The sequence below is a fragment of the Phoenix dactylifera genome, chromosome 13 (assembly GCF_051530095.1).
Source record: "Phoenix dactylifera cultivar Ajwa chromosome 13, Ajwa_hap1_PhDact_Kaust_v1.1, whole genome shotgun sequence".
Lineage (NCBI taxonomy): Eukaryota > Viridiplantae > Streptophyta > Magnoliopsida > Arecales > Arecaceae > Phoenix > Phoenix dactylifera.
The window spans coordinates 2,163,263-2,188,722 of NC_143202.1; the positions used below are offsets into that span (position 1 = coordinate 2,163,263).

The 25,460-nt window shown below is 36.4% G+C and overlaps 1 protein-coding gene across 3 annotated transcripts; it reads right to left on the bottom strand.

Moving 5' to 3' along the window:
• Positions 1-4,393: 4,393 nt before the first annotated feature.
• LOC103696875 (uncharacterized) lies at positions 4,394-21,889 on the bottom strand. 3 transcript variants are annotated; one of them, XM_008778600.6, is made up of 9 exons: positions 21,725-21,889; positions 16,685-17,094; positions 16,423-16,559; positions 15,071-15,184; positions 14,718-14,786; positions 10,347-10,488; positions 8,346-8,506; positions 8,135-8,264; positions 4,394-6,067 (listed from the first exon to the last, which is right to left on the bottom strand). In XM_008778600.6, the coding sequence occupies exons 2-9, from the start codon at positions 17,000-17,002 to the stop codon at positions 4,781-4,783; spliced, it is 2,358 nt and encodes a 785-aa protein (XP_008776822.3). In that variant the 5' UTR covers positions 17,003-17,094; positions 21,725-21,889; the 3' UTR covers positions 4,394-4,780. The 3 variants fall into 3 exon arrangements, with proteins under 3 accessions (XP_008776822.3, XP_017696025.3, XP_008776821.3); XM_017840536.5 differs by having other exon boundaries at positions 16,685-17,054; positions 21,725-21,866; XM_008778599.6 differs by having other exon boundaries at positions 16,685-17,002; positions 21,725-21,864.
• Positions 21,890-25,460: the final 3,571 nt, after the last annotated feature.

Genomic DNA, 25,460 nt, shown 5'->3' on the forward strand with positions numbered 1-25,460 from the left:
CACCGCCGTCTTTGTTTTTTTGGAAGTAGAGATGGAATAGGCGAAAAAAATCATCAATTGAAGTGACCGATCCAAATTTGAAGGAGCAGTGCAAACTTTCCAATGAAGTGGAGGCTTTCTCGAGGGATGAATCATACTTCTAACGTGGTTTCCTTTGCTTTGGGTTCTAACCAAACAAATGGTAAGAGGGCTCGATCACCAAGTGCTACAGAAGAAAAACATGAGAGGGCTTTCTCCCTGGTGAAGGGTGCTTTAGAGGCAATTCCCATGTCGGACGTGACGGATGGTAGCGGTTTGGATCATGGGGAGCCCATTCTTCTCCACATCTTAGGATTTTGCTTTGGAGCTGTAGGAGGGCCAGTAAACCCTCTTTCATACCTGTTGTTAGAAGACTGATTCAATTACTTAATCCATACATATGTAATTTTCTCTGAGACCAGATTATGTCTCCTGCCTAGTTGTTGTTTTCATGGTGTGGAGTCACAAGGGCTCAAGGATGGTATTATTGATGTTTTAACAATAGCTCTCAACAAGTTATTTTTGTTATTACAGAGGCAGGGAAAATTTCTTGGGTTTTGTTAGCCATACATGCAGACCCGGAATACCAGCATCTACGTTTTCTATGGACAGAGGCTTCTACTATTATCGATCAAGCATTGCCAACCTTAATTGTTGGATTTAATTGTATTGATAAGGCCTTCTGAGAAGATGGGTGGTAAACCTTTCACTTAGAAAATTGGTGTTTGAAAATTTCGTTATTTCATCTCCTCAAATGACCTATTCGATTTGGGTTATTCAAGTGTCCACTTCATTTGGTGTAATAATCGTAATGGTCAAGCAAGGGTTTGGGAGATAGAGCTTTTGCTACTGGTGGTTGGATTCACATGTTTCCTGATTACCAGGTGCATCATCTTCCTCGCATAGCTAATGATCACTATCCTATTCTTATTGAGATTGCATTTGAAACTGCACGCAAACTGTCGTTTAGATTTAAAAAATTCTGGTTGTATTACCCTTAATTTTGGGATGTTGCTCGTAGTGCATGGAATGGAATTGTAGTGGGAGCTATTTTTCAAAAAACTAGAGGAAATTGAAAGGGTTATAATGGAGCCACAGGAGGAGTGTAATGAGGGATGCTTTTCGGATGGTGATCTATATATTCTTCGGTTCGGTCTTGCTCAACCCCATTCTCTTTTGTGCCAACAAGAGACTATGTGGAGACAAAAATCAAGAATAAACTAGCTATTGAGGACGATGCTGCTATTAGAAATGAATTGTTCAGCTTTTTTAGTACTAGGTGGAGGATGGATGAGGAGGATGTAGATCCATTCTTTGTTCACCCCTTTGACATTACTTTATCTAAGTCTCACAATGAGAAGTTGCTTAAAGCAGTTTCAAATATTGAGATTGAAGCCACATAACGATCTATGATAGGCGATAAAGCTTTTGGCCTTGATGGTTTCTTATTGTTGTCCTTCAAATTCTTTTGGCTGATCATTCGTATAGATGTATGTGAAACAAATTTTGTACTTCATGTTCTATGCCTGCATCATGGAAGCACGCTTCCATTACTTTAATCCCTAAGAGGTCAGATACATCACTTCTATCCCATTATCGCCCAATCAGTTTATGTACCAGAGTATATAAATTATTGCTAGACTGAGGGCTAATAGAATGCAACATGTGCTACATCCTTTGATAAATAAAAAGCATGATGTATTTATTAAAGGTATGAGTATTTCTGATAATGTCCTTATAGTTTAGGAGATAATGTATGATTTACAACGAGCTCTAGTTAAACAAACCTACATGGCGATTAAACTTGATATGGAAGAAGCATACGATAGAATTCAATAGGATTTTCTGTTCTTTTCTCTTCATCAGTTGGGTTTTCATGAGGCTTGGATTAATTGTATTCGAGGTTGTATTGCACCCCCCTCCTTTTCTATTTTGATTAATAGGTTATGAGACTTTTCACTCTACTATTGGTGTGAGACAAGGCTATCCTTTATCACCCCATCTATTTATTATTTGTGTAGAATAATTCATTATCTGTGTAAAAGTTATTCTTTCTTTAATTGCTGGAAGTAAGGCCCTCATAGCTAAACTTGCCCTTATAGCTATTGATGCAAGATGGTTTTTGGAGTTCTTTTATACGGGCAAAATATGGTTCTTGGTCATTGTCGTCTTAACCGACTTATTTATAGAGTGCCTCTCTAGTTTGAAAGAAGGTTTGTTCCTATACTCCAGTTATTTATTCTAACGTTAAATGGTCTGTTGGTGATGATATATCTATTAATATGCTCTAGGATCCATGGTCATCATCTATACCTTTATTATGATGGCCGACTTTTGTTGCTATTTTGGCACTACGAGGCACTATAGTTGAATATCTGAAATTTTTTGACGAAAGGAAATAGAATTACTGCATATTTCCCAAGTATTCTCATAAAAGTTAATGGATAAAGTTCTGTTGATTCCTATGCCAAGTGGTGACATGCTATAGGTTGGGGTTCATCTTCTAGCTTGACTATCAAGGTATCTGATCTTGGTAGATTTTTCTATGCAAACCCCAACTGTTCAGAATATTGATTGGGCCTAGAGGTTTGGAGTCCAAAGATCGCATTGTTTCTATGGAAATTAGCACAGCATTAGTTACCATATAGAGTTGTACTATATCAGCATGGTTGTCATATTCTGAGTCATTGTGATATATGCCCGAATGTTGAGGAGCCTGTATCCCATGTGGTTCTTCCATGCAAAGTAGCATCTCGTGTATGGCGGCAAGCTTCACTTCAAATTTTGCATCACAAGTACGGAAGCAAGCTTCACTTCAAAATTTATCTATTATTTTGTCTCTTTCTTTGGATGACTTTCTACATACTATTAGAAAAAAAAATTTTTTAACAATGATTGAAAGGATGAAGAAATTTTGATGTATTACATTACTTATAGTATCTGGTTAGCAAGAAATGATCGCATTTTTCAAAATTTAGACAGAGTTCTAGATTAATTCTTCTAGAAGTCTCCATTCCGTCTCATGAGCTTCTTTAGGTGACTATTGCAGGGAGACTCTTGATAGTAGAAAAAATTTGGGGCTCTCCTCATATAGATATTATATCCTCTCAAATAATATCAAGATCAATTTTGATGATAGTATACTAAATAGAGGTGCTTTAAAGCTGGCTTCCGATATGCTAGTGATACACTAATAGTAACAGGTGGTGTAGGATTTTTGATACCTCAGTTTGAACGGCCGAATTGCATGCAACCTACAAAGAACTAAATTATGCTATGTACAAGTCAAAGGCTTCACAAATTTGTCTAAAGGGAGACTCGATGATAATTATCAGATGGCTTTCTAATCCATCTTATGTTGATAGAAGTCTCCATCCATTTTTGCACAATTATTGGCAAATAATGCATTCATTGCTATCTTTTGAAGTTACACATATTTACAGGTGCTATTACATGGTGAACCATAAGAGATCTACATTATAGATTTCCTCAGCTGATCTTCCTGCTCGGTTCTTTAATATTTTATTTTCTAATTGGTATGGATGTATCAATTTTTGATTAATTTAAATCATCCGATTTACCAAAAAAAATAAAAGAAGGATGCATGTGGGTCGGATGTGTATGGATGCAGCCCATGCCTCACCCTGGCTAGATGTAACCTATTTCAAAAGGGTGAGATCAATTTGGGTCCCAGATTAGGACCTAACATCCGATAAGGTCAGATATGAATTTTTACATATTTACACTCAACCCGTCTGGACATGCTTGCACATAGAATAATACTTTATTTTTTACAATTTTGGTGACAGTGCTGATTATCTAATGGCAAGCTTTTCCTTTTAATGTTAGTTCTCTACTGTTACTGTATTCATGCTCTTTTGAATAGGTAAAGTAATTTTTTTTCTCTCTCTCTTTTTTAATATGAATCCAGTGAAAAAGATCCCTAGCTGTTTATTCTCAGTATCTTCTACTCAATTATACTTTTCCAAGGGCAAGCTAAAAAATATATGATTGTAACATTAACAACAATAAACTGGGGTTGACGTATTTGACATGATCGGCAAGAGGGAAATCTGAATCAGATACAGGTTCAGGAACCTCCCATGCAAAACATTTCACATATAAGCTTTCTGGGTGTGCATAACATCCCCCTACAGGAATAAGAATTGAAAGGTCTCCTTGTGACTTAGAATAACCTTCTTGCAGAACAGGCTTCTTAACCTCAAACACAAATCACAACACATCACAGTTGAATGAAACATGATGGTCTGGCAGTTGGAAGTTCTGATCTGCTCACCATTTAACTCCAATCTGCTTGCTCTTAACATGTTTCCTTGACATCAAAGAAGAATGAACAAAAACGTTTTTAACCTAGTATGTGAATCAAAATTTTTTATTTTGCAGGGGAATCCATGCCCCCTAAACATAAAAAAATATGCCCTTCAACAATGAAAAATCAAAAAAAGTTGAACCAAAGTACCAAAATTACCAGTTAAACAAAACATATCTTAAACCTAGGCATCTTAAACCCTCTTCTATGCCATATATACAAGGTATAAATATATATATATATATATATATGCACAGAACATCAAACTTCATGTTTGCCATTTAGCTTACCAAGCAGCTATCCGCCATCCAAAGCTACAAGTCAACTGATCTGGGAAGCCAACTTCGTGCATTCTGCACATGAGGCTCTTTCCAACTCGAAGCAATACTTGCCATAAAAGTGGCCAAATCTTCTGCGATATTGCTAAAGGTGCTACCGGTTCCAAGGCCTCAGAAATGGTTTTCCTGTAGAATCATGCAGTCCAGGATTCTGACGCGGGAAGTTCATCCATGACATATTGGTCATGGAAGGAGCAGTAGTTGCTTCTTGGCTGCTTGAATTGTCGAGTTGATGCTGGGCATACCTATAAATATTTTCGGCTGTAGCAATACCCCCACTGGTATAGTTCCTTGCTTGGATGTACTGTTCTGAACTTGCAGTGTCATATGGCGAGCATGACGAAATCTTGTTAGAGAAAACACTAAACAGGCTTCCATCTGCATTGCTACCATCAAGCAAGCACCGATCTTGGCTGCTTGAAGACTCGGCTCCAGACCAATTATTATAAGCTTGACGCTCACCAGGAAACCAATTGTAGCCCATGGACCCACCATTTACAGAGGACTGGAGAGCTGAAAAACTCTGCTGATCAACTGATGAAAAGTGCCCTTGGCTTGGATATCTGCCACTGCAGTAGACATTTTTGTTCATTATCTGATTCATGTAAAGGTCCTTCTCTCTAACCTCCCTCTGCCCCAGAAGCTTCTGTTGCTCATGGAATTGGTGGGAGAACTGCCCAGGTTCTGGCAGGCTGTCATTGGCCATCAAAAACTGCAATCCAGGCTGTTTCACGCCATTCATCTGTTCATGTGGATAAGATGATAGCATTCCTGGTCCCTTTGAAAAGTTGGGAAGCAGCTCATTGCGGTCTTGGTTTGCATAGGAGCAGAAGAACGATGCCCCACCGTCCACATGAAAGGTTGAGGCAACAGCGGCTCCAGCTTCTGGTTCTGTTATGTTTCTCTCTAAATCAATCACATCGGTTGGGTGTTCTTCAGTAAATTGAGGTTGCCTAAGAGATAGCTCACCGGCAGACATGTACTCATGGCTCTCCGGAGTAGTCTGGTAGTAAGGATCATGAACGCTTTCTGTCTGCCACAAGTCTTTAGCAGATGAAGAAGAAGCCTTTGCTCGTGTAACATCCTCGGCAGAGGGATTCTGTTTTTCTAATGACTGCGAAAGAGAAGGGGAATTTTCCACAAGTTTTAATATGTCTTGTCCTACTGCTTCTTCATTCACAGAGACTGGGCTAGACTCCATTGGGCTTGGATCCAGATGACTGTTGAGTGAAGGAATACATTCTAGATGATGGTCAAATGAGGAATTATGTGGGGAATCAACATGTTCTTGATCTGTCATATCTGGGCTGTGCTGATGTTCATAATCACCGTTGTCTACAGATTCCTGAGGTGAGGTCTCCAGATTTTCCATCTTCTTATCCTGATCCATCAAACAGCACCAATGATAAGCATCGCCAACCTTCTTTTTTTTTCTTTTTTTTTAATTAACCTCAAAGAATTTAACTAAAGGTGAAAGGAAGATTACATAAAAGAAGATGTGGAGGAAGAGAGAGAAGAACAGAAAAAGAAAAGAGTAGAAAAGAGGGAACAACACAATGCATGTGCTCCCACTGACAGCAGTAAATCAGCAAGTGGAAACAACCTCATCACAAAGAGCAAGGAATGCAGAAACGGGAAGAGCCAAGCTATCTCCAAGTTTTCATCATAAAGAAAAAAATTTATCCAGTATCACCAAGGTCCTCATCTCTAAGTTATACTACGGCAATTCCTCCATTACTGGCCCGGCCTATAACTAATTTTTGTATCCCTAAGGGGAAAGTAGCTCACATAATCTGCAGAATGAGTTGAAATTTTCTTTAAGGACATTCCTGCAGTATTATATAATTATACTAAAAGAAAATTCTCATACAATTGCGTGAGACAACTGCTAATCAGGACTTGATATACATTGTCATCAAGCTGGCCTGAATCAGTTGACTATGCAGTCTGTCAGACCATTCAGAGGGAGATCAACAGGACTTTCTTAAGAAATAGTTATTCTTCCCTGTGTATCCTGAAAGCATCTACCTATTTAGAAACTGGTCTGTGTTTTGAAATAATAAGGACATGTTGTCTTCTGTTGAAGTGTGGAAGCGTGTTTCTAAGTAGTCATGTTTCCCTCCCTTACAATAAGTAAGGTCCCCTGAACCTATCTTCTTATCTTTTAATAAATCTGTTAGGGTATCTGCAATCCATCAAAATAAAATAAAATAAAAACATCAATCAATTCAAGCACTTATCAAGCATGTGTGCATTATCACGACAAGCTGTGTGATCACTGCATCCCAGTGCTCTTTTGGCTGAACAATAAACTGGCAGTAAGGTTGGCAATGGTGTATTGGCAGAAACTTCAAAAAATTAGACACAAAAATTTGCATTAAAGGGACATGAAAGCTCAGAGAGTGGTCTGGTAAACTAGGAAGAATAAAGTAATGAAAAAGAGTTTATTAAGGCTGACGCTATGTTTCCCCAAGAATTTCTCAAAAATGATGTAAACCAGGTTTCCGGTTCCATGCACAGGGGGTTAGGATGCAATTTGGGGCCAAAATGCCAACCTTTCCATTGGCAGTTCCTAAAATACAAGGGTTTACAGACTTTTGGGGAGCTTCTGGGGGATGCATAGCATTTTCCTTTTGAAAAAAGCAATGGAGTCTAAAGTGATGGAAAATAAGTTTAGATGATAAGGGCTTCAAGTTTAGGATTTTGGTATGTGAGGGGATGTGTCAGACAAAATGAGAAGACCCACGGACATAGATGGAATCTTTGAGAAAGGATACAAAAAAATGGTTTCATGGACAATGCAAGTCGTGTTAGGAAGAAAAATGAAAAATATTTCCAGGCATATAATGCAAGGTCTGTGCATTCAAGTGTCTTCAAGAACCGCTCAAAATAACAAAACACCCAGGGATGATGCTAATAGGCTTTGGTCGATAAACAGACTCTATGCTGGTGGAACAAGCAGAAAAAGGCAAAGAGGAATTGTAAACTATATCCACAGTGCATCTGCAAACTTAATTTGCCAAACAGAATATATCTAATATATGAGATCATTTACCAAGTCAAACCCCATGTTGGGGTTATAATGCCAAACCCACTTAAAAATAATATATATTAGTTACATTTTACATGCATGCAAGCACAGAAACACATGCATCTTATGTATGCTATGTTGTATGTTTGTATATATGTCTATTAACATCCAATATGTCCTGTGAATATCTAACATTCCTTCTACTGTTAACAATGTAAGTGATATTGTACATGCAAGTTATTGTGCAACATACACATGCATGCTAATCTATACCAATGCAGAGCTTCATAGTGAAATGGAGCACTACAAATTAATTGATGAAATAAGGGTTTCTCTGAAACTAAAACATAATTTCCAGAAAAAACTGATTTTCTGTATGGGTTGAAGTTCTTACAATAGAACAGGGCAAAGGCATACCTTATCCATTACTAATTTCTTTTTTTCCATGAGTTCCTGTTCCAATGATTTCATCCACTGCTCTCTCAGCAATGTTTTTTTTCTACGGAACTCAAAAGCCGCTGGGAGATCTTTGTTTGCCACCTGCAACCTGTTTAAACAGTTGTTAGTTTTTCAGAATTTCAAATTCATATACATAAACTGACTGCCAATTAGTTGAAGAGTTACTAACCAATGCTCATGCAACCTTTTCTTTTCTTCCTCTTCATATGTTTCAAATGGCTGTACATGAAAGCTCTTAATATCACCCAATACACGGTTGAGAGACTTCGATTGAATGCCATCACCAGAATACTTTATATTTTTAACCAGTTGGTGCTGTGTCTTGCTTACCTGAAATGTTCCAAAGGGAACAAAAATATGTAAGCAACTAATTTTGCAAATATAATCCAAAATTAATTCCTAAGATATGGCAGGATATTTAGGAGATCATAGAGATATTTAATGGAAAGATATTTATTGTTTCTAGGCCAATTTCTTTACAAACAATAATTCAGATAATTCTCATTTTTCTTTTTTGGTGGGGATGGAGTTTGGAAATTTCCCTATAGATCTTTAGCAGTACCGAAGCCAGCAATTGCTGCATCTTTGCAGTGGGATGAAAGCCTTTGAAGGCTCATATATGTTTAGATGTTAAACTCATTATACATATAAAGACTAGTACAACACCAATACATGGCTAAGTCAGAGCACTAATTATTAACAGTACAATTTCAAATATTAAAATGATATAATGAGCACTAAGTTACTTTCAAAATCAACAGGTTATGCTACCATCACAAATTTTGGATCTGGAATTTTCCAACAAAGACCTAGACTAATGTTTGAATATCTGCTTAAATGTTCCAATTTGGACCAAAACTACTATGCAGCACAAATATAATTTCAACCATAACACTAACAAAGCAAGAAAATTTGGAAACCAAAAAAGTCAAGAAAAACCAAAGGTGAAATCCCGTGCCATGTTTTTAAAGTAAGGCAAAGGTCTTAACCATAGCCTCTAGGGTGTACTTCTATGAGATATTGCATGTGCATCACATAGTGATGACCTCACCTCAAATTCAGTATTCTTCAGAGATAGTAATGCTCCAAGAATTAAAATCATGAAACAAGGTTACAGCTTAAGCATCATGGACATATACAGTCACCAAACATCTCAAAATAAGATATAATGGAGTAGGAATATACATGTGGACTAAATGGCCCTATATACAACAGCACAGTAACGAGAGCGCCATGAAAATATTTTTATCCTAGGAAAGCACCATGTTCTTCAAAATTGCCCATTATCAGTGCAAGCTCTAGCATTGTCAAGGCTTGACTTTTGATCCTTAAACCACAAAGAAATATATTATGCCCATAATGTGAAAAATTTTTAGGATCAGATGCTGAAATAGTTTTTTGTGTTCATTTTTCACCAAAAAGAAGTGAGTTTGTGAAACAAAAGAATTGTAAGATTTCTTATACAGACTCATTTCATTGCAATTCAATACCTGAATTATCTACACTACTATTAAAAGCAAATTCCAGAGCAGCATCGTGAGGCTCTGCTCAAGATGTCATCCATCTCCATTCAAATGCATCACCCATGTCAAACTCAAGTTCCTTAGAAAAATCATATTGCATTCTAAACAGTCTTTTGTCAGTATAATTGAATCTAACTTTGAGTGATAGTCTTAGAGGTTCAGTCTTTCATATTTGTCTGCGACTGGATGGCAGTTTCTTCTTCGTGCTTTGGAGGGAAGTACGAGCACCTCTTAGCCTAATCCTAGCTTTCCCATAGACTTGAATCTTAGAAACCTGGCTCGAGAGACCTTTTCTCAACTTTCAGGACAGACAGAAAAGGGCAAGCTTTCCACTTCTTCATGAAAGACCACACGACCCAGCCTTTAAGCCACAGAGTGCGAATTCCATAATGAAAATGCCATTGAGTGTGCAATTTATTCATCATCCATAAGTCTGAACTTACTAATAGTATAAAACAATCCCTAGATCCTAGTTATCACGACAGTTTCAGGGCAGAACGGTTCTCTATTCAAGCAACTGGAATGCAAAATAATCCCAGATCCTAGTTATAAAAGTTGTTCCTGAAGTGATTAGAAATATATTTTGCATCAACAAATAAAATCAGCAAACAATCTAATCAACAGGTATGATATGGGAGTCATCTGACCTTAATATATGACATATATTTAACAGTATCACCATTACAGATGCAGACTTTATGTGGGATTTCTTTCTTAGCTATATTGGGAACTTTAGCCTTTTCTGCAGATACTGTTAAGCTTCCTTGCTTGTGCTTCGTAAATCCTTCCCTGCAAATCCAAATAGTTCAACTTAAAGGTGGCATAAAGTAGCAATGCACTGGCAAAGAGTTCTTGGAATTTGAGCATTTAAATAAGTAACCCACTCCAGAGAAAAACAACCTAGTCATGGTCACAAAATGATTGTATCAACTTAATATAAAATATAAACTAACATGCAGAGGAAAATGTAGACAGAAAGCTGAGTTTGTTTATGCAAATTGTGATTTTGGTTGACCAATTTTATCAGATATTTTTCTGTCATAAACCATGCAATGTCTGAACTTTTAGCATTATAATATATCTTGCAAAAGTAGGAGTGAACATTATTTAGCAACAATAACAACGTAATGTTCCCTTTTCATCAATTTTGACATTTGCACTATATATTCTTTGTAGACATGTAAATAAATTTAGGATTGCTGATACAAGCATTGTTGCTGATTTCTGAAAATATCCTTCACTGTATCAGATCCTATCCTGATAACATGGTCGGTAAGATGTAGATTATTGTGCTTAAATAGGCATTATTGATATCAGCAATTTATCTAGTCAGGACTGCTGGCAACAGATCTGGCAAGGATAGCACCATATGCATGGCCTGAAGCACTAACTAAACTGACATTTCAAGTAGTATGCAAATGGCATGCTTAAAACATTCAAAAGACATAAGACCACCCAATTGAATCATATTCACTAACATTAATAAGATACATCAAAGTGAGCTTAAGTGGTCTCCAGGCATGACAAGGGCAACTTTACTAGCGCATTTTCATTAGCTCACCAAGGTGGAGCCTTCGTTCCATCATAGGTCATTAGTTTTCCTGAAGTAGAACACTTTAATAATGGTACATTGAGCCATTGCAAGGCCAAGTTCATCATTAAAGAAAACCGAAGTTGGCAGAGATGATAAATTGGAATATTGCAGCCCTGAGCAAACTATTCCAATCCTTTGAAGCAAAGGAGAAAAGGTATAAAGGATTTCACAATCCATGGAACTTTAGACTCTAAATAGCCTCCCATGTCCCCTGTCTAGAAAACACTCCCTTAACAATCCTAACAAATGCAATAGAAGGACTAAGTTTCTCCACCTTTCAACTTTAGCATAAAGAATTTTTTTCTTACTAAAAAGAGAACACCCAACAACTCCTCCCTCTCCTATAGCACCAATAATCCAGCACTTCTGGTTCTCTATTTTCTAGCAATAGCCCAAGGTTACCAAAAATATAGACTTCAAAGATGCCTCCAAGATGCGCACACACTCGATAACAATTTCCTAAAATCCCCTAATTTTACTCCTAAAAGCCAACTTCCTAACACCCTTGACCTCATGATCCAACCTGTTTTAGAGACCATTAAGAATGACTCACATCAATTTCAAGCCTCTATGCCATCTGCCATTTTCTCTAGACAACCAACTATACCAGGTTCCAATAATGCACTCTAGGCTTCCCAAGAGTCAGAAGCAAATCCAAATACTAGAAAGACATCTTCTCAAAATTGCACCCTAGAACATTCTCTCCACACACCTCACAAGTCTCATCCACCCATATGAGAGAACTATTTGTAGACTCACCATATGTGGTTGACCTGCTCAAGTTATATGAAGAAAAGGATGGCCAGTGCAGGGCCACCATTGCAAGGTATAGGAAAGGTCAATTGTATACAACCTTACCGCTGTATACAAAGAGGTCATTTTTATGTTTCAAATTTGTAACTCTAGGCCACGATGAGACAACCTCATTGTTGCACCAAAGCTCACCCTTTGCAAAATTTAAATGAGACTTACATAAAAAGGAACAAGCTTAAAAAGAATATTTTTGTAAATAAATTAGAAGCCATTTGCATAATTAACATGTACACTATTGAAATCTCCTCTCCCAACACCAATAACACCAAGGGCCCCTTCACTCAAAGCAAACAAAAGGCACTAAGAATACTCATAACTGAAGAAAAAAGAAGAGGGGAGACAGAAACAACAATCATATTGCTAATTTCCCAAATAAAATATAAAAAGTTCACAAAAAAGAGATATGATGAAAACATGATGCATTTCTTCGTCTACTCAAATCCATCTCCCACTAAAATTCTAGAAATTAAAGTCTCACTTGGTATTGCTTTTGTTTTCTATTTCCGTTTTCAAAAATCCAAGAACAAAAATGAACTAGTATGACCAACAAATATGATGAAAATAAGGTTCGTCGTACCAGTCGATACTAGTGCATACCAACCTTACTATATCGTTCCATAATGGTACCGAACCAGTATGTGGTATATGGGACGGAATCGACCCCCATACAGAGCATACCAACCAAGGTTCGCCGTACCGGTACCGAACCCCGTACCGGTGCCGCACTAGTATAGGCGTACCGAGTGTCGGTACAGTACCGTACGCTCGGTACCGACCGTACCGACATTGGTGTACCGATACCGGTATCCATCGGTACGGGTATGGTACGCTCGGTACCGACTGGTACCGACCGGTACAGCGAACCTTGATACCAACCTTACAATAGGATAATACCGGTCCAGGTTTTGGCATCTATATGAAGAACCTTGATGATACCATTTCGTTTTTTTAAGTTGTTTGTAAAGTATTTAGATCATTTGGTAGCAAAAATTTTATTGCTTCCAAAATAGTGAAAATAAAAGCAAGGAAGAGTGGAAGTTTTACACAAGTGCTATTTTCAACATCAATCTCCATGTAGAATTTCACTAATTTCTAGGGAAACAAAAACACAAAAACAACAATGATACCAAACAAGCCCTAGCATTGTCGTAAACCTTTTTCACATTAAGCTCACACACCAAAGACATTCATCGGTAACATATCTTCCATCAAAATAAAAAATAAAAAACTCGATTTCACTTTTTTCTAACCTCTCAACCCATGTTTTGTGTCTCAGTATCAAGCCTATATCAGTAGCTTATCGATATGGTACTTTACACTCCCTATACCAATGGCACATAGTGCATTGTTGGAGTTGGCACAGTAAATAATACCATGTGTCAATATGAGGGTCTACCGAGCCCTTATACACGTACCATTGCCCAACCATGTTGGTAAGGTACACCCTGTTCCGCCTGATACGGTTTAGTACTCAAAATGCTGCTCCCAACTAGAACCTCTTTTAAGATCTATGCACTCCTCCCAACAAACCGGCCACTCTATAATCTTTTCAAATATGTGCTTTCCACTTATTTAAGAACAAGAGCAGAAAAAGTAGAATCAGTACAAAAATTCCCCAAAACTTAATGCATCCTTTTCCACAATATGCATCCTTTTCCACAATATGTTAATCGTAAAGCACAAGAATGGAAAGCTATCTGGTTCAAGGTATTTCATTTTCCATTTCAAAAAAGGTCCCTTTCACCTACTTCAATTATCTTCTAGCTCATCTCTAGCAATGTATTCAAGTTCAACTGCTCAAATTTCCATCTCCAAGTTCTTTTGACTCCATACATGTTAGAATTAAAACTATCTTATGACAAATTTTCTCCTACTCAAAGTTTCCTCTTACCTACTCCAAGTCACCATATCGATAACCATCCAGCCTTTTCCCAACTACTAACGGCAGTTTTACTGATCCTCATTTTCTTTTGTTAACTATCTTAGGTGTTTTTCTCACCTTACCAAACTTGACCATCCTATAACCTAAAGATACCTTGATATAACATTTTTAGGTAACATTGAATGATAAAAGGATATAACTATAAGTTATTTAGCTGTTTTATGATTTGAAACAAGAGAAATTGGTGACAAACAAAACCTAAATATAGCATGTTCCGTACAGCTCCCCATTTCCAAGTTAAACCATGCTACAAGGATGAAAAGGGACAATATTGCAAGCAAACCACATGGATCATCAAGCAAACCGAATCAGATAGTCACTCACAAGAAATTCAAACCAACATCAAATAACCAACCAAGCCCACTACAAGAGTTACAGATGTCAGATTGTAAGAGCTTGCATTAGTTACATCAAAGATAGTCAAGAGTATAAGGAAATAAATCATGCAGCCAAAAATATTAAAAAATATGCCATGCACATACTTTCAATCAATAAGCAAATTGTACTAAAAGCACAAAATTCTTTATGCATATAATGTGTCATGCAAATAATAGCATTCTTTAAACTTCAATGCGAATATAGACATTAATGCAACACAACTATTTTGATGACTACTGCAGGCATTAATATTCACAAAAAGTCACACTAGGGTGAGATGAAGAGACCTACCTCCACAGCTTTTCTGGATCCTCGCAAGTTAACCATCTCTCCTTCCATTTTTTCAGAACCTCGAGCATTCTGCCACCAAAAGCATCTCATTGAGTACTGCAACTACTTCAAATGTAGTGAAGCGTGGCCTAGTGCACGATATTCATGCCACTGCGGGGTCTGGGGAGGGTCAGATATATACAGTCTTATCCAACGCACGAAGATGCTGTTTTTATGTTTCGACCCATGACACCCAGGTCACAATGGAGTAACCATATCGCTGTACCAAGGCTCACCTTCAACTACTTCAACAGCAGTATTTGTGAGAACAGCAAGGAAGACAAAGTCGATAAAATTTTACATATTTGACATACCCGGTATGATACTTATTTATCTCATAATAGTATGCCCTTCTATTGGCTCTGAATTGCTGCTTTGTACGAACAACAGCATCTGGATGAAGATTACCAGAGCAAAGTGAAGCGGACCTGTAAAGATATATCATATGCATTCAATCAAATCAGTATATGGTCAATTTCATTAAGGATCAAATGCATCCTAGTAAAAGAAGCTTCACGGAAATAAGCTATCAAAAAAATTAGGTTGTACACAAGACAAAAAGAAAATAAGATAGAAATAATTAGGTTGAGATCCAAATGGCATGCCTTGGCAGCAGTTGTCATTTGAGCATGTCTGGAAGAAAGTATGATATTAAAGAAAGAAAAATTAGATTTTCCCATGAGCTTTAATAGGGAGTAAGATATCAAAAACTAAAGCACAAAATTCCAATACATGCATATATAGCCATCCTTTCAACATGCTGCAGTAATTTCTTATGCATATACATCTTTCTAACATTTCACATATTCAAATTGAAAATAAACCTTCCATTATTTGATCAATTCCACCTATAAATCACCCATAGCTTTTGAAACATAATATATCTCTCTTCTTACAAATCCTTTCTTCACAATGATGCATTTTAACAAAATAAAACAACATTACAACATAATCAAAGAAAAAAATTAACAAAGGAAACATTAAGGTGAAAAGCGACAAGCACATGAACTCACTAATAATATAGAAAAATGAGAGAAAAAGAGATTCATGTTGAACCCAAGATTAAAGGTAAAATATTACGCAGTTCTTGTGAGTTGTGACCATTGTCTTTGTATACAAAATAGAGGAATAATAACCAAAGCCTTCAGTTTATTACAAGGAGTTGACAAATATTCTTATACATGTACCAAATGTAGACTTTCCTGCCTGTGTAATGTCCCCAGTAGTTGCTCAAAGATTTTACTTGCTTCTTAACCGCCTTTTTCTGGATTTGGTTGTTGGTATTTCTTTCCACCAAGGGAACTTTTTGATTGTTTTTTATTAATTTCATACTTGCATTCTCTTTTTAGTTTTTTCTCTCATGTAATTTTCTGCAGCTTCTTAAATATTAACTTTGCAATTAAAACATAAAGTGAAAGTTAGTAATAGCATCTTCACAAATTGATAGCATCTCACTTTGAAATTGATACATAAAGTGAAAGTTAGTAATAGCATCTTCACAAACAGATTGTCAATCCCCCAGAAATATGCTATTAACATGACAGAATTACCTCAAACACTGGTAAACTAGAACACTAAAAATTCTTCACCATAATAAGTGAAGACTCAACAGGCTGACACAAAAAGACTGAAAGTAGCCTTTGAGAGTTATTTAAGTGTTACTTGCCATTTAAGGTAAAGATTTCCAAAGTGATGGTTTTCCCCATTCAGCAGCGAATGAACTGCTTGTTCTGCACCTGTCCCACTAGGAAGAAACTGAGTGAGAAGCTTTCTCTCTGACTCTGACAGACATGTTGCCCAAACCTGAAAATAATTGAAAAAAATAATCATAAACTCTACCAAATGTTGAAATAGATTTAAGAAGACCAAAATAAACAAATTCAAATAAAAGGATATATTATACTCTAAAAAGATACACACACCCATACCTCATAAGAAAGCACCTCAGTCAAATTTTCCAAAGAAAAAATTTCTTGAGGAACAGATAAAACATCAGCTAGACCTGAATGACATTTGGGAACTGAATCAACAAAAGGTGCCATGTCCATCCATGTTATCCCAACTTGTTCCCTCTTTGCCACAGCTCTCTTCAGATTGTCATCCCACTCTAGATCGATATGCGATCTCAAATTCAACACATAATCAGATGAGTCCAGCTTTTTCTTCTTCTTTCCTCTATATTGTTCGTGCAGGTTAGAACTTGCTAGCCGCTTTTTTTGTTGACCAGCTGCCATTCTGCAGGTCATCTGAATATGATCGCACCAGCAATTTGTTTCAGTTTGAGTGCATCCTTGATCTCTACCCGAACAAATTCTTCATTAAGATGGTTACAAAGTACCTTGATAGAACGCATATACTAAATCATTCTGACTATTTAATGGAACAAAGGAACATTGATAAGGGAGTGCAGCTACATCAAAATATATAAATCAACTGCAAGGGCTATGTAATTTTCTATGTATCATTATGTACCACAGTATAAATGTACATAACTAAGAGTACATGGATCTTGGCTTTATTGGAACAAAATAAAAAAAGGTATAGAGTCTGTTATAATTGGAAATAAGAAAGTAAATCTGGAGTCTATCTGAAGACTTCGTGAGAAACTAATTTTTCAATGGTGTATTCTGATTTTGTTTCTGTAAGATCCTTACTATAAGCAACCAAAATGAACAAAAATTCCTAGAAAACTTAATCAGAAAGAAATTTTCCAACATCAATCTGCACCGATTCAAAACATTTCATCATACAAGTAATTGAGAGTTTGACATTGTCAATTAATTTTCTATGGCACTGTGTCATTTCTCTTCTATGGTTAGATGCCAAATTGATGTAGCAGAGACAGTGGTGACAACATCTATAAAAGGACTATTGACCATCATTTTTTGATTGACATAGCACCGTTGCAGATAAAAGATCACATGCCAAACAGGAAAGTTGGGGGAAAAAAGCCAAAAAGAAGGCAAGTGAAGAGGCAAATCAGAAACATAAAACCGAAAAAAGAAGGCATCAATCAATGCCCAAACACCAATTCAAGAAATAAGGGTCTGCAGTCAGCAAAAAAGGCCATCAGTCAATGTCCAGCCACCAACCCATGAGAGTTAACTTCTGCAATCAGCAGAAGCAAACACTACAGAACTAGCGCTTAAAAAACACAAGCAAGCACAAGACACACGCACTTTACAAATAAATGGCATACCTCACAGCAACTACAATAAAAAGGACAAACCCAGAACAGGCAGCATAGCCAAACTAGTCAAACGACAATGAAGAAACCAAAACCTCCCATTAATTTCCACCAGAAAAGCATAAAAGTTGAAGATATGGACACCAAATCTACAAAAGTTTCACAATTGAATCTCCAATATGGTAGTTGCATAATGCTGGACGACAAATGAGACAGCTGAGAGATTGGAATTAAACATTGTTGTAATTAATAAATCATATAACAAGCTAAAGTAACGGTGTCAATTTCACTGGATTATATTAGAACATAACAAAGTTTTGAAAAATAATAATTGAATTAGCCGAATACGAGCATGTTAAAATACTGGAAGCATCCGTGATTATAACAGGAGAGAGCAAATTGATGGAGTGGGTGCAGCATCTAAATTAGAAGGTTCTTGCAAGAACATTCAGGACAGCCCATAGTAAAGAACAAGCAAAAGGACAGGGTGAGAGAAGCTCTACTAAGATGACCAGCAAAAAAGAAAACAAGCAATAACTTATGAATAACTTCTAAAAAGGATTATCAACTTTTGTCAGTATCATCTTTACCCTCATATCAACAGCATATAAAGGAAAACATTTACAGAGAAAATAACTTATAAGAGAGACATTGCTTCCCTGAGCAAAATTTTCCACACCTCACATTTTTCATATAAATTCTCATTTTCAAAATTTCCATTTACAGAGCTCATAAATTGAGACATTAAGAAAAAAACATAAAGACAGTTCCCTTACCTACAATTACTCCAACTGAAAATGTAACTCCCTGAACATTTTCTTGATACAAAAAATTCCTTCTTTATGCACAGTAAGTTAGAGAATAACTAGTTTTGTAGGAAAAAGTTATGAGAACACCCTACATACTTCCTAGAATTAAATCTAACAATCATTATTATTAATAGAAAGATATAGTAAAATCCCTAGAAAACTCTCCCGAAAAACTGTCTTATGCAAAAAATTGGATCATTCAAGAATTGTCTCATTAGATCAATATTATCTACAAGACTTTATACTTTATTCCTAAAATTGTAATGAGGGAATTAGCTGCCTCTATGAATGATATAAATACCATTGTTGCTTTAGATTTACCCACATCAGCAGCATGTTTTTATCCGGGTCTTACCAAAAAAGGATTGGGTTATTATGGAAAATTACGTAGCTTGCTTCTTTTTGGGTGTGAAGTAGTGTCAAACCAAAAAACCCAACATGCATAAGCATTAGCTCTCCCTAAAAAAGAGGTGATCCTGCCGCACCTTCTAATACGGCTGCCTTGTTAAAAATGGCATGGCCTTTCAGATATAATGCTTGAAAAAAGCATAGCGTACAGAAATATGGCTTTGGATTGTTTCGTGAGCTATTTCAAGATCAAATGATCATAGTAAAAAAGTAAACTTGCACATTTGGAATGTTAGGTTCAATATGGATACTCTTTAAGATGATTCCGGATTTGAACTAGCGACATGAGGATTTTCCGTCCTTTGCTCTACCAATTGAGCTATCCTGACCATTTACCGTGCATCATCCTAGTAGAGTACTTGTATCTATGTCAATTAGCGGGGGCTAAAAAAAGTACTTAAAAATTTTATCTAATAAAGTACTTAAAAAATTACTTTAAAACTTGTATCCATGTCAATTAAAGAGGCTAAAAAACTACATAAAAAATTTATCTAATAAATGTAAGGATAATGATATGGATTGTGAATGATTCAGTAATAGAGATTATGATGCAGTATAGGATGAGCCAATAGATACTATGACCAACTAGACCATGCCAAGTGTCGAAGGAGCCAACAGATTCGCGGGCAAAAATTGCAGTAAGCAAATATTGGATTCAGAGGTTTTCAGTAGTTCGTCTTATAATTTTTTCAATCGGGACGATATCAAATTTTTGCTAGATTTTCATATTTGTAGTAGAATAATTCTAGTATGTTTTCTTATTGTTGAGTCCTCTTTCAAATATGATTATGTATCAGATTTAATGTCCAAACTAGGGATAGAATATCATGTCCTATAAATATGCACATAATACATCGTAAGGAGAGCTTGTAAGATATTAATAAAATTATTTTTGAGAGAATATTTTTCACCAAATAAAGATTTTTTCAATCCAATTTTCTTCTATTTGCATGCTGATATTCGAAACATAACCTCGTCGATCAAATCGACCCCCCTTTTTTTTCTGCTGCATCAGATTACTTGTCCATATATGTTTATTTGTGCAAGTATCAAATCTATCCAAATTGGGATAAGATCCAAAGATTTCTCTTAGGATCAATTTGTTAAAGAGGATAGTGAATGAGAAAGAAAGATGGTGAATTTTGTTTCAACCATTAATGAGGGGAAAAAATAAAAAGACGGTGGTGAAGAAGTGTAGACAATGGTAGGTATACAATCAATGATCCAAGAAAATGTGATAAGACCTAATCTAGTTACCCAAAAAAAACTCATAGACACCAGCATGTCTTTGTCACCCACCAATCTAGATCCGCATGACTCTTCTTATTAATCCTATTTACAAAGAAATTCCTCCAATATCAATTCTTATCACCTTACAATCAAAAACTAAACTCTTGTCGTTTAGTTATACTCTCACGGTAATTCCATACGCCAAAAGAATGGTAACTTAACTACTAAGATGATGTCCAAAACTCCAGGTAGCCTGCCCAACCCAACACGTGGAGCAAACTAACTCCAGCTTGAGATGTGGGGACATCTGGCAAGAACAAGCTAGGTCAAGACAAAGCCTAAGCAAAGCTTAGGTTAGATCAGGAAGTTCAATGTGCAGACCTAGGAATCCAGTTTGGAAGGCTTCTAAAGAGACCTAGGAAGTTCAAATTAGGAACAATATAAGATGTTCACGTCAACACCTCAGTAGGATGCAACCATTACTTTACCATCACAGAAGTATACTTCATGGGAAGAAAAGCATGATGCGAGACTAAAGTGGCTCACTAAAACATGTCTTAGGAATCAGTTTTCAAGTGTCAACAAATAATGATGGAAATACTTTTTCAACTTCACTAGTTAATTTCAGCATAGAAGGCACTACTTTTGCCATAATTTCATGGGGGGCAGAGGAAATATCTGAAATACCAGACACCACTTTTTTCCCCTTGGGAGAAAGATCGGGCAACAGCAAAATAATAAAATAAACAAAAACAAGAAAAGGACTACCTATATAGCGGATCAAAATAAACATATGCCCACTTATTCCAATCCCATCCAGTGAAAAGCAACAGCAAAACAACAAGATAAAAAAAAGCCACAACGCAATGCAGCGTAAGAAACAAAATAACAAAAACAATTAACATCGCCCCATTGTCCATCAATCCTACTTCACTGCACACAATTAGAAACCTCCTAATTAAAAACAAAAGAAACGAAAAGAAACCTATTTAATAGATCAAAAAAAACATAAAGAAATCTATTCTATTTAATAGATATATAAAGAAATTCATCACCAGAAAAGTAAAAAGAAATTAATAAAGAAATCAATTAGAACAATAGCAGCACCAAAATCAGGAAGTTGGAAGCGAATTTCACACAAAAACCATCAAATCAACGACTTACTGAACGAAGATTGAGCATACGAATAGAAGCAAATCCAATCAACCAAGAACAAACAACAGACCGGCCCTCCCGGAGGAAAACTCAAATAACCGATAAGAAAAGAAAAGAAAACCCTAGAAATCGAGAGAGGGGGAAGAGAAAGCCTAATCGGATTGGGAGAGGAATGATACCTTTCGCATCGGGAGAGGAGAAGAGGGGCGAAGGAACAATGGATAGGGTTTGCTTTCGAGGTGGAGATTTTAAGAGAGGGAGAGGGGGAGAGAGAGAGAGAGAGGTTTCTCTTGGAACCGTTAACTCATCTGGCTCGGGCATGGCGCGGTGCGGCTCTCCACCACAGTGAATTGGGTGTGGGCCATTGGAGGAAAACCCACAGAAACTTGCCACGTCGTAGGATTTTAGAATCATATAAAATTCGAGTTTGTAGAGGATCCGGACGGTCGTTGACGTCCCGTTTGCACGGGGATTCCGTTGCGACCCGCCTCCGCGACGCTATACTACGAATCTTATGCGACTGTTAGATCTGCCGTCCGTATTGCTACTGGGTCATCTTGATGCGTTCAGTGCATGGCGCATAGTAGTATCTATGCGCGCCTTTTCAAGTTCGTATTTTCTAAAGCAAGTGTCGGAGTACGATTAGAATTATGGACCATGATGGCGAATCCTCTTGGCGTGATGGGATGGCTCTGAGCCATCCGATTAGTCGTTTTTTATATTGGTGGGTGGATTAATTGAGTATTTATGGTTGGTCCCCATGGAAAGGCTTTTTTTCTCAAAAATAGGTAAAAATGGAACGATTCGTTTAAAAGCTTGAAACAATGACCCGTACGCTCAACTACAAGGCTAGAACAAGAAAGGATCTATCCCAAATCAATCAAGGACGGATTTGCACATACCGAATCAAGGTTCAAACTAATGAAAAGAATCAATGGCACAAATAGATATTCCTCAAAATATTCTTGATGTCATCTTTTCTGGTATCTAAAGTCTGGTTTTAGATATTTTTATCATTTTTTTTTGTCTAAATACTATATTTTGTAAAGAAAAAGATGCGAATATCAAGCTAAGAAACATACATATTGACTACATATAATATTTCAATATCATATTGACATTTTAAAAACAATTTATTATATATTAAAGTCTATATAAATTATATAAAATAATATTTTAATTTAATCTATATCCTATATTTTGTTGGTGGTGTGCCAATAGGGAAAAATGATAGAGGATGATGTAGAAGATCTTTTTTTTCCCTTTCTATTTAATATATTTTTGTATTTGCAGTTAATTTTTTAATTTTTGGTATGCTATTGAAAATGGAAAGGAAATAAATTTTTTGTTAAGCAGAATGCAAGATATCCACCTACTAGCAAATAAAAAAGGTATTAGGGAATAAATAAATTCTTAAAAAGCTTCTACCATAAGATATTTTTTCAAATTTAAATAATAGCTACATCTAACCATAATCGAGATTTTAAAATAATTCTAGAATTTCAAATTAAATGGTCACAATTGGTGAAATTAATTCCTCGGGATAGTACAGAAGTTTTAAATAAAACATATTCCAACTTAGATTCAAAGCTTCATGTGTTCATATGAGACAAAAACTCTCTAAATTAGGATGAATGTTTAATATGGATAACTTTTATATCCTATGAATATATTATGTTATCAAAAGATTTAAAAAGAGGAGGGAAAGAAGGTTAGAGATGAAGGTGATTTTGAAATCTCATCTTGGCAACCTCTGTCAGCTTTTAACGTGAGTAGAGCTAATCATGGGCCTTCTGGCCCGCCCGGCCTGAAATTTTTCGGGCTTGGACATTAAAAAAAAGGCCCATGGGTCGGGCCTGGGTAGGAAAAGTGGCCTGACAAAAAAATCGGACAGAGTCTGGAAACTTTTAAAAATGGTCCGGCCCGGCCCGATCCGTGTTTTATATATAAAACACCATATATATATAAAGTTAAGTCTTAACTCTTAAGTTAAGACTTAAGACGTTAAGTCTTAACTTAAGAAACCCTAACCCCCCCCCCCCCCCCCCCTCGCTGAGAGCCTGAGAGCTGCTCTCCTTTCCGTTGACTTCCCTGTAGCCGCCGCCTCCTCTCGGTGCCGTCACCTCTTCGCATCCTTCTCCACCGGCCGACAACTTTCCGCGGCTCCGGTCACCGACTCACCGATAAGACTTGGTTTTTATTCTTTTTAGATTATTGGGGCTTTTTTATAACAGTTCAATTGATGCCTTTCTGTTCATTTCATGGGCAAAGGATAGTAAGAGAAGTACTAAAGGTTGCCTTTGATAGAATGGTGGTGTTAGGTCTTGAAATGTTTTAGTTAATTTAATAATTATGACTATGCACTCTGTTCCTTCTGCAGACATGATGACATGCAATGGAGCTTTTTTCTTTAGCAGCCATGGTAAAATTTTTGAATTTTAAAATGAAGCTTGCAATTGTAATAAGAAATGTGATTGAAAATATTATTAGTACGGTAGGTACATTGAGTCCCTTCTTTGCATGTTCCTTTTTTTTCAGTTGGATGGGGCTTTATTTTTATTATGATAAATACTACTATCCCAAGTAATGAAGGGATGGTTTGTTGATAGGATAATTCTTATGAACTGAATATTTTGTATTATTAGTTATATAATTTTTTGATAGGCTTATGTCAATGGCAAGCGAAAGTTCACCTATTCCATTGGCGGATAATGAGCACGAGGATTGTTATGTCAAGGATGGTAAAGCAAAATCAAAGGTGTGGATGCACATGGTCAAGCTTCCAACAAAAAATAAGGACATATTGAAAGCACATTGCAAGTATTGCAAGGAGATTTTTTCAGCTGCTTCTAAGAATGGTACGTCTCATATATGGCGCCACTTAAAAAGATGTTCTAAACGTTTTCATCATGACATAAGGAATTACACTATTTCAACTGAAACCACAACTTCTGAAAGCACATCTTTGCATTTGAAAAATTCTATGTTTGATCTAGAAGAAGTTCGTAAAGCTATTTGTATGTTTATTGTTGCTGGTGCACATCCTTTTACAACTTGTGAGGACCTGGTTTTAAATATATGGTATCTGTTATGTGTCCTCAATACAAAACCATGAGTAGGCATACTATTAGGAGAGATGCATTGAAATATTACATGGATGAAATGAATGTTATGAAGGAGGAGTTAGCACAAGCACCGGGGAGAATCTGTTTGACTTCTGATAATTGGAAAAATGATAACACACAAGATGGATATATTTGCATCACAGCACATTGGATTAACAATAGTTGGAAGTTGCAAAAAAGAATAATTAGATTTGTAGCCTTAACCCCCCTCCTTTGATGGGCTTTCTATTGCTGATGAGGTTGCTTTATGCTTGGCTGAATGAAAAATTGATAGTAAGATTTTTACCTTGACATTGTATAATGCATCTTATGATAGTACCATGACTACTTTTCTTAAGATTCGCCTTCTTGCAAATAAATCTCTCTTGCATGGTGGTGATTTTTTTCAAATTCATTGTTGCTGCCATATTATGAATGTGATTGTGCAAGCTGGTCTGAATCTCATTGATGGTGTTGTTTGTAAAATTAGAAATGTGGCCAAGCATTTGAAAAATTCAATTCCAAAGAAGAAGTTTTATGAAATTGCTGAAAAAGGTTTTCATTTGAATACCAGAAAAAGATTGTGTTCTGATTGTTGTGTTAGATGGAATTCTACTTTTTTAATGCTGGACCGTGCTCTTTATTTTAAGGCAGTTTTAGATCACTGGGGACAGTGTAATAGAGAATTTAGAATCTTTGCACTTTTTGAAGAAGAGTGGAAAAAAGTAGCTATTCTTCATAAGTTTTTGAAAGTATTTTATGATGTGACTAATCCGTTTTCTGCTAGTAAGCATCTAACAATGAACATTTA